The sequence below is a fragment of the Schistocerca nitens genome, chromosome 4 (genome assembly GCF_023898315.1).
Source record: "Schistocerca nitens isolate TAMUIC-IGC-003100 chromosome 4, iqSchNite1.1, whole genome shotgun sequence".
NCBI lineage: Eukaryota > Metazoa > Arthropoda > Insecta > Orthoptera > Acrididae > Schistocerca > Schistocerca nitens.
The window spans coordinates 506,438,767-506,457,150 of NC_064617.1; the positions used below are offsets into that span (position 1 = coordinate 506,438,767).

At 44.4% G+C, this 18,384-nt stretch overlaps 1 protein-coding gene across 1 annotated transcript; it reads right to left on the minus strand.

Moving 5' to 3' along the window:
- Nucleotides 1-1,672: 1,672 nt before the first annotated feature.
- LOC126252396 (cuticle protein 16.5-like) lies at nt 1,673-13,434 on the minus strand. Its single transcript, XM_049953287.1, has 2 exons — nt 13,414-13,434; nt 1,673-1,939 (listed from the first exon to the last, which is right to left on the minus strand). Exons 1-2 carry the CDS (start codon nt 13,420-13,422, stop codon nt 1,673-1,675), a joined length of 276 nt encoding a protein of 91 aa, XP_049809244.1. The 5' UTR covers nt 13,423-13,434.
- Between the last annotated feature and the right edge of the window lie 4,950 nt (nt 13,435-18,384).

Here is an 18,384-nt window from a genome sequence, read left to right on the forward strand (position 1 = left end):
AATAATCTCAGACACTTGATACGCAGTTTTCTGTAGTGTAGCAGGCGGCACACGAAACAGAACATCGGAAACGATGCACGGACTTTCCAGTTAAATAACTGATTGAAGTAATTTCACTTTCACACAGTTTCACTAGATATACGTGAAATCTCATTCCATCGAGAGAAAAAATCACGTCATTTGTCATTAAAGCCGTCCGAGGCTTAAGCGAACACCGACACGAAGAGAATCAATGCACATTCTAAAGCGTTGCGTACATTCCGTATGGCTAAAGACGATCGAGAAACCTTCTTAGTTCAGACACGTCGGTCTTCATTTATATTCTCGGTGCGGACGTCAATTCTGAGTTACTTCCAGCATTAGCAACTGACCTCACGCAGAAACTTTTCTGACGCCGAAATTACAGTATTTGCATCATTGTTACTTGAAGACCTACAATGGTCCTAATTTTTCTCAAAGTAAATCTATACTCTGTTTATTTTGTATGAAATTCTTACGGATTTTCCAAACGAAACCGAATGTAGATAGTGGCCTCTGAACTGTCTACTTATTTTTGTGTCTCTGTTGAAGTACAATATCCTAGTGAAAGTCTGTACTGTTCCATTATTACTTGTGTCAAATAAACTGTTGTCATTTTAGCGTTGAATGTTATGTACTAAAGGAGTGTAATTTAACTCGTTCTTATATATATTTATGATTAATAATTAAAAAGTTAGAGGAGGTAGCCCCATGAAAATTCCTACCATTTGTTTGTGGAATGAACTGAATCTAATTACAAATGTACAACAGTCTAAGTTTAATATTACATGATTCAGAAATTAAGAAAAACAGAATTTTTGACGAAACTAATTTTCATGTCATACTGGGACTCAAAACGTTCGACATTGGCTTAGTTTTACATAATCTGGCCAGGTTTTGTAAGAATATTTAAAGATTTAATTTTACGTAAGATCACTGGTTAACCTCTTTGTTTGCTCTGTTCATAGTATGCACAAGGCGCTTCCGTCTTGACCTTGGCCGAGCGACGGGGGAAAACCTCGCCCGTCACACCAGACATACCGATAAGCGCTTGCTTCCTCACAAATTTTCAGGATGAAACGAAGTGCACAGAAGTGGAATACTAAGTACTAAGAAGGGATGGTGTGCGGTAAAGATTCTCTGAGGCTGTAGACATTGCCGTAATGCATACCGCAGTAGACATTTCAGTTGTACAGGTATTTACATGTCTAGAAACGGCAGTCACAGAGCCTGGGCAGATAAAGAGAGCTATGAAGGAAGCAACTGAGAAGTGGGTGACGAAGGAAATAAGTAAACTGACTGTCTATAGAAGTAAACAGGAAAGCGTTCAGGAAAAGAAATTTGATCATCTGTTCTTTTTGGAAGTGTTGCCTGAGAACTACTTTTGGCAAATCTCTCTGTCATTAATTAGAATTTCTGAACATCAAATCAGACTGGTGTGCCAGCTACACAGAGAAATGTACAAAGTATTGCAGGATAATAATGATGTCATTCAACAGGTGATCCTTTTAGTAACTTGTGAAATAATCATATCTGTTCTAGAGAATGTACAGGAAGTAGGATGAATGAATATTTACAAAAGCAATAACATGAACAAGACGCTTGCAATTGAAATGACTTTATTTATCCTTATGAAGTGGTTGCAGCTGACTGTTTATCTGAAATAAACGGCGGGCGCGGCGTGGTACGCGGCAGCGACAGCAGGGGCGGCGGCGACGACGGGGCCGGCGGCGGCCACGGCGAGTCCGTTGAAGTTCTGCGCGATGTACTGCGAGCTGTGCGCCGTCACGACGGCTGGCGCGGGGGCGGCGTAGGCCACGGGGGCGGCCGCCACCAGGGGGGCGGAGTAGGCCAGAGGTGCGAGGCCGGCCTTGGGGGCAGCGCTCACGCAGCAGGCAGCTGCGGCCAGGACCAGAACAAGCTGAAAGAAAAGCACGGTTTGATGGGTCTCGAAATTGCCTTTTCTCTCAGGACATGCAAGTACACAGGTGTTTCAGTTTGCAGGGAGTCTGTCGACTAGCGGTGGCAGAGATGACCTGGCGTTATTTAGCTAACCATCAGCCAATTCACTCAGCTGAAATGGAGGGGGTAGGTGAATTGTTTGAACTGGAGCTTGCTTTATCGCATGTGCATTTCAATTTTCCAAGCTATATGCGGAATATGAGTCTTCAAGAAATTGAACCAGCTTTGTCTGTAATTGATTTCTTTGCCAGTAAATTGAAACTGATGTCACTTGGGGAACGAGTGCATATTGTAAGTGGTGTTCACATTTTTATTGGTGTTAACAAAACATTTCCAGTCACAAAAACTGACAACGGCCGGCAGAGCGGTGTGGTGACCACATTTCCCTACACATCTGCATCCGATGACGCATATGGGCTGAGGATGACACGGCGGTCAGTTGGTACCGTTGGATTTTCAGGATTAGTTCGGACAGATTTTTAGGAAATACTGAAGAGTAAAAACTTATTACAGGCCGAATATCCTGTAAAAGGTACGAAGTGCTAAGTGCAGATTTGCGCTATGAAGTCAGTCAATGCTTACATGTTTATGACGTTTCATAGGTCCACCACAGTTTTCGAGCATAGAATTCAGAAGCTTCATGAAGCTATTTCCCCATAGTAGTATGATGATTTGTCCTTGTCCCAGAACTGAAACGATTTTATCATTTTTGTATAGGCGAATCGATGCGAAAACCATCATGAAGTCAATTGTATGTGGCAAAATATTTTCATTCAGATCTATAAATTTTGTCTGCTGTTTAACTGTTGTTGAGAATCGCACCAATATGATATCGAACGCATTCTAACTATTTTGTAAGAGCATTACGTTGAATCCTGATTCGGGTGATTCTTAGGAGTCCCTCGCAGCAGGATCTTGTTATGTGTACTCCCAGTAATATGAACGCACCATGTGTTTAAGTAGAACAGAGTTACACAAAGTACATGTCTTCATACTGATGAATGATAGCCACTGTAATGGGTGAAATATTCTAACAATATTCACCGAGACTGGGCCACACACAAGCTGGAATTTTTCATCCATTGACATTTTCAATGGATTTTCAATCTGACGCTTATGAAATCAGCTGTAGAAAAAATAATATGAGAGAATACTGTTTTAAGTGCAAAGATAAGATTCCATTTCCCTTTTCAAAATGAGTTGTTAAGCATCTGATATGCCTTTTAAGTCATTTTCTTGATCCTTGTGTTTGATTTTTTTCTTTAAAGCTTCCTTCTACTTTATCGTGAAGTATTAAAACAATTTAAATTTATTTGGACGCTACACTTTTGACAGGTGACAACGTGACAACTATTTTTGTCCCACAGTGTAAAACACCGCAGTAAGAACTAGGTATTATCGAAGCTTAGAACCGGAACCACTAATATTTTTGTAGTTTTTCGTTGACAAGAAAATCGGGCCGTTCTGCTGCTAGATTAATTTACGGTAATTGAGGGAATGAAACCAGTGGTAGGCAATCTCGGTTCGTTGATACGCAATACCGCTACATCTTACTGCTTTCTCTATTTAAGCATGCAACATTAACACATTAACACATTAACACTTAGTGAAAAGCCGGCCGCGGTGGTCTAGCGGTTCTGGGGCTGCAGTCCGGAACCGCGGGACTGCTGCGGTCGCAGGTTCGAATCCTGCCTCGGGCATGGGTGTGTGTGATGTCCTTAGGTTAGTTAGGTTTAAGTAGTTCTAAGTTCTAGGGGACTTATGACCTAAGATGTTGAGTCCCATAGTGCTCAGAGCCATTTGAACCACTTAGTGAAAAAGGAAAAAATTATCACGAAGTGTGTGAATAGCGCAAGACAGTACAACTGCTCCCGCAGAAATCGTGTAGTATGGCTAAGGTCAGTGATAGAAATACAGGGTGATCAAAAAGTCAGTATAAATTTGAAAACTTAATAAACCACGGAATAATGTGGATAGAGAGGTAAAAGTTGACACACATGCTTGGAATGACATGGGATTTTATTAGAACCAAAACAAACAAAGTTCACAAAATGTGCGACAGATGGCGCGTGAAAGATCTCTTGCGAGCGTCGTTCGGTGATGATCGTGTGCTCAGCCGTCACTTTCGTCATGCTTGGCCTCCCAGGTCCCCAGACCTCAGTCCGTGCGGTTATTGGCTTTGGGGTTACCTGAAGCCGCAAGTGTATCGTGATCGACCGACATCTCTAGGGATGCTGAAAGACAACATCCGACGCCAATGCCTCACCATAACTCCGGACATGCTTTACAGTGCTGTTCACAGCATTATCCCTCGACTACAGCTATTGTTGATGAATGATGGTGGACATATTGAGCATTTCCTGTAAAGAACATCATCTTTGCTTTGTCTTACTTTGTTATGCTAATTATTGCTATTCTGATCGGATGAAGCGCCATCTGTCAGACATTTTTGGAACTTTAGTATTTTTTCGGTTCTAATAAAACCCCATGTCATTCCAAGCATGTGTGTTAATTTGTACCTCTCTATCTACACTATTCCGAGATTTATTCAGTTTTCAAATTTATACTGACTTTTTGATCACCCGGTACTTTGCTCAATCTATCCCTCATACTGGGACACAAATATACCAAATTTGCAACTTCTTCAGTACATGTGTTTCGGGAGGTCGTATTCTACGTACCATTTATAGGACATTTGGAAATAATACACTGAAGAGCGAAAGAAACTGGTACACCTGCCTAATACCATGTACACACACCCCCCCCCCCCCCCCCCCACGAGCACGCAGAGGTGACGCAACACGTCGTGGCATTGACTCGAACGATGTCTGAAGTAGTGCTGGAGGGAAATGACACAGTCAATTCTGCAGGTCTGTGCATAAATCCGTAAGAGTACGAAGGGGTGGATATTTCTTATGAACAGCACGTTGCAAAGCATATGCTCAATAATGCTCATGTCTGGGGAGCTTGTTGGCCAGCGGAGGTGTTTCAACGTAGAAGAGTGTTCCTGGAGCCAGTCTGTAGCAATTCAGGACATGTAATGTGTCCCATTATCCTGCTAGAATTGCCCAAGTCCTTCGGAATGCCTATGGACATGGATGGTGCAGGTGATCCGACAGGATGCTTACGTACGTGTCACCTCTCAGAGTCGTATCTCGACGTATCAGGGTCCCATGTCACTCCAACTACACACTACCCACACCATTACATAGCCTCCACCAGCTTGAACGTGTACTGCTGTCCTGCAGGGTCCATGGATTCATGAGGATGTCTCTATACCCGTACATGCCCATCCGCTCCTTACAATTTGAAAGGAGACGCCCGATCAGCAATCAATATCTTTCCAGCCATCAACAGTCCAATGTCGGTGTTGACGGGCCCAGGCGAGACGTGAAGCTTTGTGTCATGCAGTCCTGAAGGGTACACGAGTGGGCCTTCGGCTCCGAAATTCCATATCGATGATGTTTCGTTAAATGATTCGCACGCTGACACTTTTTGATGGACCAGCATTGAAATCTGTAGCAATTAGCGGAACGGTTGCACTTTTGTCACGTTTAACGATTCTCTTCATTCGTCGTTGATCCCGTTGTTGCAGGATCTTTTTCCGGTCGTAGTGGTGTCGGAGATTTGATGTTTTCCGGATTCCTGATATTCACGGTACACTCGTGAAATGGTCGTACAAGAGAATCCCCACTTCATCGCTACCTCGGAGATGCTGTGTCCCATCGCTCGTGCGCCGACTATGACACCAGGTTCAGACTTGCATAAATGTTGATAAGTTGCCATTGCAGCAGCAGTAACCGATCTAACAACTGCGCCAGACACTTATTATCTTATATAGGCGTTACCGACGGCAGTGGCGTCTTCTACCTCTTTACATATCTCTGCATTTGAATACGCATGTCTATAGCAGTTTCTTTGGCGCTTCAGTGTATTATGAGTGTAGATTGAATAACATTAGCGTCGTGTTTTCAGATTTGTGCCTAAATTTCTTTGTCTGAGAAAGTTAGTTAGAAAACATTCAGGAATGTGTGGAAATGGAGCTCGCTACTGGTCTACGAAACGCTAGACAGTGTAACACAGTGACTCGCCAAAGAAAGTGCAAGGGGATTGGACGTGTTGTCTCTCGTCGCCTTCTGGAACTTACGGTCCTGGTAGGAATGCTCCTGACGCCCCACATTCAAATTAGCCTCGAGCAGACTCGTACTTGATAATCTGTCTTCTCGCATTGCTCTGCGGAAGCGATGCGATGTCTGTTCGTCTCACTCTTGTGGTCGTCCTCTGCACCGAGTTACGCACGTGGAAACATTGTCTTTGAAATACTGAAGGTCCCCCGACCCCACCACCCCTGCATACTCTTAAGTTCGAAATCCAAAAGTTTTGTGTAATCCTCTACGTTCTGTGACCCTATCGTCTTGCAAAGACCAATACCCCACGTTCAAAGTCAGTTAAGTTGCAATTTGCTGACATATTTACAACGCTCCTGTCTTTAACAGCCTGCTCAGATACCGTGTCTACAAACGCTCCATAAGCCTTTTCTAGCTAGAACATTTTCGCGTCACACAGGGCACATTTTGATATGGAAAAACCTTCATCATAGCTCTGGGCCACTCTGTTTATTTACATACAAAATTTCATCACACGTAGAGCGCTAATGCTACATCGTACACAACTGAAATAAGGTGGAAATGGGGAATGTGAGGTGAGCGACACTCGTTTGAAGAAGCAGAATATTCTCGTAGGTTATAAACTGCGGTAACACATGGAACGTGATCTGTGTGATGCAGTAACGCTGAAAACAAGCAGGCCAATTTGCGTTTCTGCAATCATACGGCACCTAAAAATCATTTATTAAGCAACTAAAAATAGAGTATATCATTCAAGATACACACTGATGAGCCCAAAAATTATGACCACCTGCTTAACAGCGTGCTGGTCCACCTTTGGTACGCAATAGATTAGCGGTTCTGTGTGTCATGCATACGGCAAGACTCGCGTAGATTTTCGGAGGTATGTACTATCACATGTCTACACACAGGTCATGCAATTCCCGCGAATTAAGGACCGGTGATTGTTGGGCACGGAGATGGCTCCTCATAACGTCTCGGAAGTATAATATCAGTTACATTCGGTGACCAAGACGTCATGACTGTACGATGGCCCGGACGTCATGACTATATTATTATGCTCCTCAAATGTGTGTAGCACTCTTCTGGTCCTGTTAAACGAGCAGTTATTCTGCTGGAAGATACCATTGTCGTCGGGGAGGACATCAGTTGGGAAGGACGCAGACGGTTCGCAATAACCTTCACGTAGTCAACAGCAGCTAGGGTGCCTACGGTTACTACCATAGGCCCCTACCACTGGTCCGATAGCAACCCAGGTGCACGTCGTCCATAGCATAATATTGCAGCCAGTCGCGGTGGCCGAGCGGTTCTAGGCGCTACAGTCTGGAACCGTGCGACCGCTACGGTCACAGGTTCGAATCCTGCCTCGGGCATGGTTGTCTGTGATAGGTTAGTTAGGTTTAAGTGGTTCTAAGTTCTAGGGGACTGATGACCTCAGAAGTTAGGCCCCATAGTGCTCAGAGCCATTTGAACCATAATATTGCACTCACCAACATGTGTCCGTGGCGCACTGCATCTTTCGAACAGTGAGTCGCCTGGTTCAGGGTATTTCCGGCCACGACCATCGACGTGTCGTAACAAATAACGTGACTATTTTTATTCGGCGACCATGGACGTGTCGTAACAAAAAACGTGATTATTTTTATTCGGCGACATGTTCCGTTGATCCACGGTACCATCTCGACGACACCGTGCACACACCAATCTTAATGTGCAATGTTGTTTGATCAAATTGGGTACACATAAGGGTCTTGGGCTGTGAACTCTCTTGTTCAACAATATGCACCGGACGGTGTGCTCGGAAATACGCTACTGGCCATTAAAATATACCACGAAGATGAAATGCTACGGACGCGAAATTTAACCGGCAGGAAAAAGATGCTGTGATATGCAAATGATTAGCTTTTCAGAGCATTCACACATGTGCTGACATGAGACAAGTTTCCAACCGATTTCTCATACACAAACAGCAGTTGACCGGCGTTGCCTGGTGAAATGTTGTTGTGATGCCCCGTGTAAGGAGGAGAAATGCGTACCATCACGTTTCCGACTTTGATAAAGGTCGAATTGTAGCCTATCGCGATTGCGGTTTATCGTATCGCCACATTGCTGTTCGCGTTGGTCGAGATCCAATGACTGTTACTAGAATATGGAATCGGTGGATTCAGGAGGGTACTACGGAACGCCGTGCTGGATCCCAACGGCCTCGTTGGATCGTGCAGCCACGTCTCGATCCCTGAGTCAACAGATGGGGACGTTTGCAAGACAACAACCATCTGCACGAACAGTTCGAAGACGTTTGCAGCAGCATGCACTATTAGCTCGGAGACCATGGCTGCGGTTACCCTTGACGCTGCATCACAGACAGGAGCGCCTGCGATGGTGTACTTAACGACGAACCTGTGTGCACGAATGGCAAAACGACATTTTTTCGGATGAATCCAGGTTCTGTTTACAGCATCATTATGGTCGCATCCGTGTTTGGCGACATCGCGGTGAACGCACATTTGACCGTGTATTCGACATCGCCATACTGGCGCATCACCTGGTGTGGTGGTATGGGGTGCCATTGGTTACACGTCTCGGTCACCTCTTGTTCGCATTGACGGCACTTTGAACAGTGGACGTTACGTTTCAGATGTGTTACGACCCATGGCTCTACTCTACATTCGATCTCTGCGAAACCTACATTTCAGCAGGATAATGCACGACCGCATCTTGCAGGTCCTGTACGGGCCTTTCTGGATACAGAAAATGTTCGACTGCTGCCCTGGCCGGCACGTTCTCCAGATCTCTCACCAATTGAAAACGTCAGGTCAATGGTGGCCGAGCAACTGGCTCGTCACAATACGCCAGTCACTACTCTTGATGAACTGTGGTATCGTGTGGAAGCTGCATGGGCAGCTGTACCTGTACACGCCATCCAAGCTCTGTTTGACTGAATGCCCAGGCGTATCAATGCCGTTATTACGGCCAGAGGTGGTTGTTCCGGGTGCTGATTTCTCAGGCTCTATCCACCCTACAACTGGTGACGGTCGAAGTAGAGAGGATATAAAATGTAGACTGGCAATGGCAAGAAAAGCGTTTCTGAAAAAGAGAAATTTGTTAACATCGAGTATAGATTTAAGTGTCAGGAAGTCGTTTCTGAAAGTATTTGTATGGAGTGTAGCCATGTATGGAAGTGAAAGATGGACGGTAAATAGTGTGGACAAGAAGAGAATAGAAGCTTTTGAAATGTGGTGCTACAGAAGAATGCTGAAGATTAGATGGGTAGATCACATAACTAATGAGGAGGTATTGAATAGAATTGGGGAGAAGAGGAGTTTGTGGCACAACTTGACAAGAAGAAGGGACCGGTTGGTAGGACATGTTGTGAGGCATCAAGGGATCACAAATTTAGCATTGGAGGGCAGTGTGGAGGGTAAAAATCATAGAGGGAGACAAAGAGATGAATACACTAATCAGATTCAGAAGGGCGTAGGTTGCAGTAAGTACTGGGAGATGAAGAAGCTTGCACAGGATAGAGTAGCATGGGGAGCTGCATCAAACCAGTCGCAGGACTGAAGACCACAACAACAACAACGACATGCACCCACATTGCGTGAAAATGTAATTATATGTCAGTTCTCGTATAATACACTGCTGGCCACCGTAAATGCAACACCAAGAAAGACAAGAGGTAGCACAACAAAATTTATTTTGTAGATAACATGTTGACCAAGTATCAAATGATTACGTTTACAGACGTCTGTGACATGTGGTTCCTGCCAGAATCAGTAGCCAGAGTAGCCGCCATTGTTGGAGATCACCGCTGCCACACGTCTCGGCATTGAGTCAAAGAGACGTTGGATGTGTTCCTGGGGTACAGCAGTCCAAGCAGTTTCCACACGTTGCCAAAGATCATCTGGTGTGGCAGCTGGGGATGTAATCTGGGTCACTCGTTGAGCAACCATGGACCACATGTTTTCTATCGGCGAAAGATCCGGAGAGCGAGCCGGCCAGGGAAGCAATTCAATCTGGTTATTGACGAAGAACCTTTGGACAATGCGTGCCACGTGTGGTCGCGCATTATCCTGTTGAAATATGGCTGTGGCCGAGCCCTGAAGGTAAGGAAGGACAACTGGCTCCAGCACCTCGGATATGTAGTGCCGGATATTTAAAGTACCGGCAATGCGTACTAGAGGCGTGCGAGAGTAATATCCAATAACGCCCCATACCATAATACCCGGTGCAAGACCAGTGTGGCGGTGCATAATGCAGCTGTCCAGCATCCTCTCTCCACGGTGTCTCCACACTCGAATCCGACCATCGTGGTGCTGCAGACAGAAGCGTGCCTCGTCAGTAAGGACAACGTCATTCCATTCTGCCGTCCACATCCGTCTGTCATCACACCATTGGCGACGGAGACGTCTGTGGTTCTGCGTCAATGGTAGACGAAGCAATGGACGTCTTGCGGACAGACCACTCTGCTGTAAACGGCGTCGAATGGTACGCGCAGACACTGGATGATGCGTTACAGACGCAATGTGCTGTGCTCCGGTTCGGGATGTCACTGAGCGATCCGTCACTGCCATGCGCACACTTTGCCTATCAGCACGTGCAGTGGTGCACCGAGGTGAATGCGATCGACCACGTCGGTCCGTCGTACCCTCCTGCATCCAACGGTCACATATCCGCATTACAGTTGTTTGGTTTCGTCCAACACGACTAGCGATTTCTCTGTATGATAATCCACAATCTCGGTAAGCCACTATCCTTACTCTGTCGAACTCGGATACTTGATCAAAAGATGTTCGCTGTTGTCTACGAGGCATAACTGATCGTCTTGTGAAACAACCACAAGGTAAACACACGTGCCGAACGTACACTCGTCGAAATCGCCAAGCCTTAAATGGCGCTATGAGGTGGCGCCACAGGCCATCTAATCAGTTGCATTCTAATCAGTTGCATATCTCATCGCTGCAAACTCATGGTGTAAATTTCACTTGATTCGGATGCTTCCTTCAGGGTGTTGCATTTACGGTGGCCAGCAGTGTATATTTGTCCAATGAATACCCGTTTAACGTCTGCATTTCTTCTTGGTGTAGCAATTTTAATGGCCAGTAGTGTACTTGTTTCTGCACAGGCAGCGCGTTCTGTTGTCATATATGCCACCGATGGCGGCCTAAAGAGAGAGTAAACCTCCGACATTCACATTCAGTGATGGAGCGTGGACGTCCAGTACCTCGTCACCTATCGGTGGTTTCATCGATGACGAGAACAGCACGCCAACAGCCAAACAGCTTCGTCGTTTCCTTGATGATCATTAATATACTCCCACTCCACGGGTATGGTGCTCCAACTTTAGAGATATACGTTCTGTGAGAAAAACAGTCTAATTTTCCTTTTTGAGGCATCTTCATAATTTGTTTGGGAACTTTAGGTAATACATTGCTCATAAACAGCCAAAATTTTTTTACGCACCCATAGAAATTCTGAAGACTCATCAAAAAGGCGAAACACTAACTAAACTCCTGATGTCATTTGCAACCTAGACTGTTTTTCTTACTGATAATCCCTGATGATCGTTTCCAGGCGCCGAGCCGGCCGAAGTGGCCGTGCGGTTAAAGGCGCTGCAGTCTGGAACCGCAAGACCGCTACGGTCGCAGGTTCGAATCCTGCCTCGGGCATGGATGTTTGTGATGTCCTTAGGTTAGTTAGGTTTAACTAGTTCTAAGTTCTAGGGGACTAATGACCTCAGCAGTTGAGTCCCATAGTGCTCAGAGCCATTTGAACCATTTTTGAACCAGGCGCCGAGTCGTACTATTAGCACTCAAAATCACTTATCTCCGTGGATTTCATTCTTTTCGTCCCGTATCGTAGTTAAAATGATTTCCCACTAGTCTTTGTACCGTTTATATACTTTCCCTACGGTAATATTTGTCTGCTGCACCATCGAGCACTGTGGGAAGCTCACCGGTGTACATAGGGCTGACATGGACTTAAAACGACTGTTTCATCAGTACCTGAAATTTATAGGCTTGTGGTCACGACGCTGGACGTTCGGACCAGAGCAGTGGCGATTGTATTGCCTCGACGACAAAAACAAAAGTGTGTTCTAAAATTTTGCAAATATCCTCTGATGGAAGTATTTACTGTTTTAAATTATGTCAGAAAGAATATAACACACTTTACTTCGATAGCGAGTGTGTGAGAATTATTTATTTCTATGTGGATAATGTACTACTGTTGACACCTGTAAAGCGCAATTTTCCAGCAAACAGAGACATTGCATGCAGAGTACACAGCGACAGTAGTAATTAATGTGCAGATAAATCACCACAGGTAGTCTATTGACTAATCTCAGTCATCAGATGCAAGTTTTCTCACATATTTATCAAAGTAATTAATTAATTTGCTGCTTTAAAAGAAGTTATCAAATGGAATTACGGAGTAATACGTAATATATACAATAAATTTTACTGTCTACCTTGACCTGTACGTAGCAGACAAATATTTAAACCATTTGCAAATCAGTAAGCAAGTAAATATAAATTCCCTATTGGGATCGCGCTGGAGGCTTACATTAGCTTTCGGAACATTTTGATTGATCTCGTTCCTGTAACACTTTTAATATGCTAGGTACGATTCAATTAAATTTAATTTTTTGAAAAAAAAAAGTAGTAACCTTAATTGCAGATGTTTGGTATACAGTTGTACAAAAAGCAGGTAACTGATGTTGCCGAGCTGTGCTTTAAACCTCTAACGTGTTGTCACCAAGGCAATGAAAATCTCAGGACAGTCACGTCGGATGAGACAAACTAGTCAAACAAATCAAATTATATATGAAAATTTATCTGTTCATTACAAATTGTTCACTCAAGCTAGTGACATATTAAGGATAGATGGCCTGAGGTTTGTTGACACTCCAGCCACACCTCGCGGATTATCGTTGATGCCATTCGCATCTTCCTTAAATCCCAAACCTAGTTCATAGAAACTTTTAGTGAACCTTCAAATCAAAAAGTTATCTTTCTAGCAAAATGCTTACTGGGGAAAAGCAGTGAGACAATTTATGTGACGCCTTACTTAGAGGTCCCGTTTCGAAAGTATCTTCCGTTTGACAACTACAAGTTGTTGCGTAGCTGTAAACAGAGCACTGAATTACATATGGATTACATCGGAAAACACAGAAGACCACATCATCACATGTGGGTTTCTAGGCAAGTATGTAAACTTTCTGGGCACTAAACGTATGTGGCAGAAGCAATGGCCATTGTGTAACGGACTTTTGAAATAAGGACTATCTTCTGAGCACTAGACCTACCTTGTACATGTCGTCGGCGTGCTGGTGGACGGAACGATGGGTGGCGGGTGTAAGGATCCTCTTTTATACGACGCCTGTGGGGCGTGGCGGCGGTGCTGGGGGGCTCTGGGAGGCACCCAGCCGGTTACGTCACAGGGGCACGTGCCTCTAGCACTGCCCCCCACTGGGCCCTCTTCTCCAGCAATAAGCTCGGAGTGTTAACTGAGGTAGGTAATAAGCGCCGAACGATTCTCAACGTACAACCAATAAACCCTGTACAAATCCTCACAATACGTTTCAAAGTCTCAGTCATTTCTTTTCAGGAGATGAATAAATTAATATTGAAAAACTGCCGTTGAGAAGTAGCTTGATAAGATTTACGTGCTATTCATATGTACATGCAATCCTTAGCTGTGAAATTATTTTCTGGGAACAAAAGTGTCAAATGTTAGGATCGTAAAATGAAAATTGAAAATAGTAATATTGTTCATTAGAAAGATATTTTCAAACCACTGGGAAATTTGACCGCACCATGCGAGTAGAACAATCTAAAACTTAAGCGGATAAAAAATAACCTCAATAATGACTCCACAAAGAGGTCTGTCTATTAAAACGGAACAATATCTAGGCTGGGTTTCCATTTATAAAGAAAGAACTAAGATAAAATTCAAAACAATGTTTCCTACCAAGGAATGAAATTGTACAATGAATTGCACAAGGAGAGTAAAGAACTAACTAAAAAAAATTATTTAGTTATGCAGTGCATTCTGTACAGTGTAGGAAGATTATATAATATAGAGTAGGGGTTTGGTAAAAAATGTAACACAAGTAAATGATAGTAACTATTATTACTATTGTTATTATTATAGTGATACAAATAATAATAACAACAAATCTGTCATTTGACGTCCTACTTTCGCATTATAACTTTTTTTTCAATAAAGCTTACTCAAAAGCTCTGAAACGGGTAATTGTAACCTCTTATCTTGTTCCTGAGCTCATCACGTCACTCATTATGGGGGAATGCTGAATCATTTCTTCACGCTAGCAGGCGATAAGCTGAGATACACAAAATGGGAACCAAACCGTCACCGTGGACCATATGTCAGCCAACAGTGTGTTAGTGTTAGTTTATGGTTCAAATGGCTCTGAGCACTATGAGACTTAACTTCTGAGGTCATCAGTCCCCTAGAACTTAGAACTACTTAAACCTAACTAACCTAAGGACATCACACAAATCCATGCCCGAGGCAGGATTCGAAAATGCGACCGTAGCGGTCGCGCGGTTCCATACTGTAGCGCCTAGAACCGCTCGGCCACTCAAGCCGGAGATAGTTTATGAACCTGTGTATACTGTGTGCAATGACTGGTATTGAGAAACGAATGAACAGTGCAACACTAGTTTTTACATTAACAAATAATTTCTTTGCAAAACAGTATTGTAAACCAGGCATAGCCGAATGAGAGTGCTCCCTTTTGAACTGACAGGCCTTTTATTCGGGAGGATGAAGACTTAAATCTCCTTTCAGCCCTCCTTCCGTAGGTTTCCCGTGGTATCCGTAAATTAATTCGTCCAGATATTGGGGATGGTTCCAACTGCAAGGCCGCGGTAGACTATCTATCCCATTCTTGTCAAAATAGAACTGATAGTATGCGAACATTTGTATATATGAATTACGTTTTTTATTTATTCTTAAACTGTAGTACCATGACGTGTCCAATATCTGTGTAAAAATAAGCTGTGGACACTCAAAATTTCTACTACCCTAGACATTATTATTGCTAAATGCTGCATGAATTTACCCCATATTTTATTACTGTCATTTATTGATCTGATGGAATAACATTTTCCTTAGATAAGGATAAAAGCTGAAGCAGTGAATTACACATTGTGCCACCCACTTCTCCTGCTTATGGGCAGTTGGGTTAACCACATTACGTTAAAAAAAAAAAAAGGTGGAGGGGAGGAAGAACCTTCTGCCAGGCACTTCAATGTGAACTGCAGAGTAGTCCTGTAGATGCCGATGTAGAGCGTGCCCAGTCTTGTTGGAAAAAGAAATTTGGGAATCAGTTGTCGGTTGTGGAAACATTAAAAAAAATGGTTCTAATGGCTCTGAGCACTATGGGACTTAACATCTAAGGTCATCAGTCCCCTAGAACTTAGAACTACTTAAACCTAACCAACCTAAGGACATCACACACATCCATGCCCGAGGCAGGATTTGAACCTGCGACCGTAGCGGTCGCGGGGTTCCAGACTAAAGCGCCTAGAATCACTCGGCTACTCCGGCCGGTGGAAACATTCACAACTGAATCATATCAAGGTGAGGGGCACCCGTCACAGTCTTCTCACAGAAGAAAAACAGTCCACACAGCTTCGTCTCAGAGACTTCACATTAACCTTTGGCGAATCTCGGTCATGCGCCACTATTTCAAGAGGAGTATCAATGCCCCACACATCCACATTGTGGCACTGATCTTTCCAGATAAACTGGAGGTTGCTTCGTCGCTGATTATCAGTTTGGAGGTGAGATGTTGATCCTCAAGAGCTTACTGCAATGTTAGGCAAAATTGAAGGCGTCAGCTGTAATATTCCTGTTTTATTTGTTGCACCAGCTGCAGAGATTACGGTTTGAAATGTAACTGTCGTCGCAAAATTTTTCATGTATTTTGCTAAGATACGCTCTCCAAGTTCGTGGCTTGAGTAGAATATTAAGTGTTTTCGACCGAACGAAACTTTCCCTCACAGTTTCCACGGTTGTGGCAGACCGGTACTTTTCTGTTTACAGCCACTGTGGCAAAACTGTCGACACCAACACACCATGGTCTGTTTACATGGTCGTTCTTTCCCCATAATTCATTCTGAATGCACGCTGTGCTGTTGTGTCAGATAAATAGCACGCATCTTTCAACACACAAAAATTCATTTCTTGCTTTGTCCCCATTTTGTCTGGCACTGTAGTGGTAACGAAAATTGGTTGGCATAATGCTACCTCGGTGAGTTAACGGTTCTATTCGTGCACCAGTCCAATCTGTGTATGTAATACTGTGAAAAATATAGAACTTTTAAAACGCCCGAGACATTTATTGGTACGAATGCGACAACATGGGCTACACAATATGTTCCAAAACGCCGCACATAAAAAGGGGATTTTTAGAGTTTCATACATCGGCTTCTACAATGGGGTGACGAGGAATAGCGATACGCACATATCCAGATGACGGTAGTATTGCGTACACAAGGTATAAAAGGGGTAGCGCATTGGCGGAACTGTCATTTGCACTTACGCGAAAGGTTTTCGACGTGATTATGGTTGCATGACGGGAATTAATAGACTTTGAAGGCGTAATGGTAGTTCGGAAATCGTTACGGAATTCAGTATTTTGATAACCACAGGGTCTAGAGTGTGCAGAGACTACAAAATTTCTGGAATTACCTCTCACCACGGACAATGCAGTGGCAGACAACCTTTACGTAACGACCGACAGTAGCGGCGTTTGGCGTTAGTGCAGACTTGTCAGTGCCAAGAGACAAGCAACACTGCGTGAAATAACCGCAAAATTCAGTGTGGGACGAACGGCGAATGTATCCGTTAGGACAGTGTGGCGAAATGTGGCGGTATTGGGCTATGGCTGCAGACGACCGACGTCTGTGACTTTGCTAACAGCATTACATCCCCTGCAGCGCCAGTCCTGGACTCGTCACCATATCGGTTGGACCCTAGACGACTGGAAAACTGTGGTCTGGTCCCTATTTGAGTTGGTTTTAGCTTATGGTAGGTTCTAGCGTGTTGCAGACCCCCCGAAGCTATGGAGCCAAGTTGTCAACAAGGCACTGTCCCAGCTGGTGTTGGCTCCAAAATGATGTAGGCCGGATTTGCATGGAATGGTCAGGGTCCTCTGGTCCAACTGAACCGGTCACTGACTGGAAACGGCCATGATTGACACTTGGATAACACCTGCAGTGATTCAATGACTTAATGTTCCCAAACAGCGGTGGAATTTTTATGGGTGACAATGCGCATGTCACCGTGCCGCAATTGTCCGCGATTGATTTGAAGAACATTCTATACAGTTCGGGTGAATGATCTGGCATAATATCCTGCACGGGTAGCACTTTCGTGATTATGGAAGGCTATAGAGGCAGCATGGCTCAATGTTTGTGCAGAGGACTTCAAACGACTTGTTGAGTCCATGTCACCTCGAGCTGCTGCACAACGCCGGGAAGGAGGTCCGAGGCAATATTAGGAGGTATTCCATGACTTTTGTCACTTCGGCGTATTGGTGACAGACGACTCTAGAAGAGCGATGTTGTCCTGAAGGAAATCATTCACAAGATGTGCACGACAGGGGCGCAAATTGTCATCCATGAAGATGAATGCCTCGCCAATATGCTGTCAATATGGTTGCATTATCGGTCGGAGGATGGCATTCACGTATCGTACAGCCGTTACGGCACCTTCCATGACCACCAGCGGCGTACATCGGCCCCACATAATGACATCCCAAAACAGCAGGAAACCACCTTGCTGTCTAAGGCGTCCATCCTGACCAGGTTGCCTCCAAACATGTCTCTGACGATTGTCAGGTTGAAGGCATATGCGACACTCATAGGTCAAGAGAACGTGATGCCAATCCTGAGCGGTCCATTCGGCATTTTGTCGGGCCAATCTGTACCGCACTGCATGGTATGGTCGTAAAGATGGACCTCGCCATGGACGTCGGGAGTGAAGTTGCGCATCATGCAGCCTATTGCGCACAGTTTGAGTCGTAACACGATGTTCTGTGGCTGTACGAAAAGCATTATTCAACATGGTGTTGCTGTCAGGGTTCCTTCTAGCCATAATCCGTAGGTAGCGGTCATCCACTGCAGTAGTAGCCCTTGGGTGGCCTGAGCAAGGCATGTTATCGACAGTTCATGTCTCCCTGTATCTCCTCCATCTTCGAACAACATCGCTTTTGTTCACTCCGAGACACTTGGACACTTCCCTT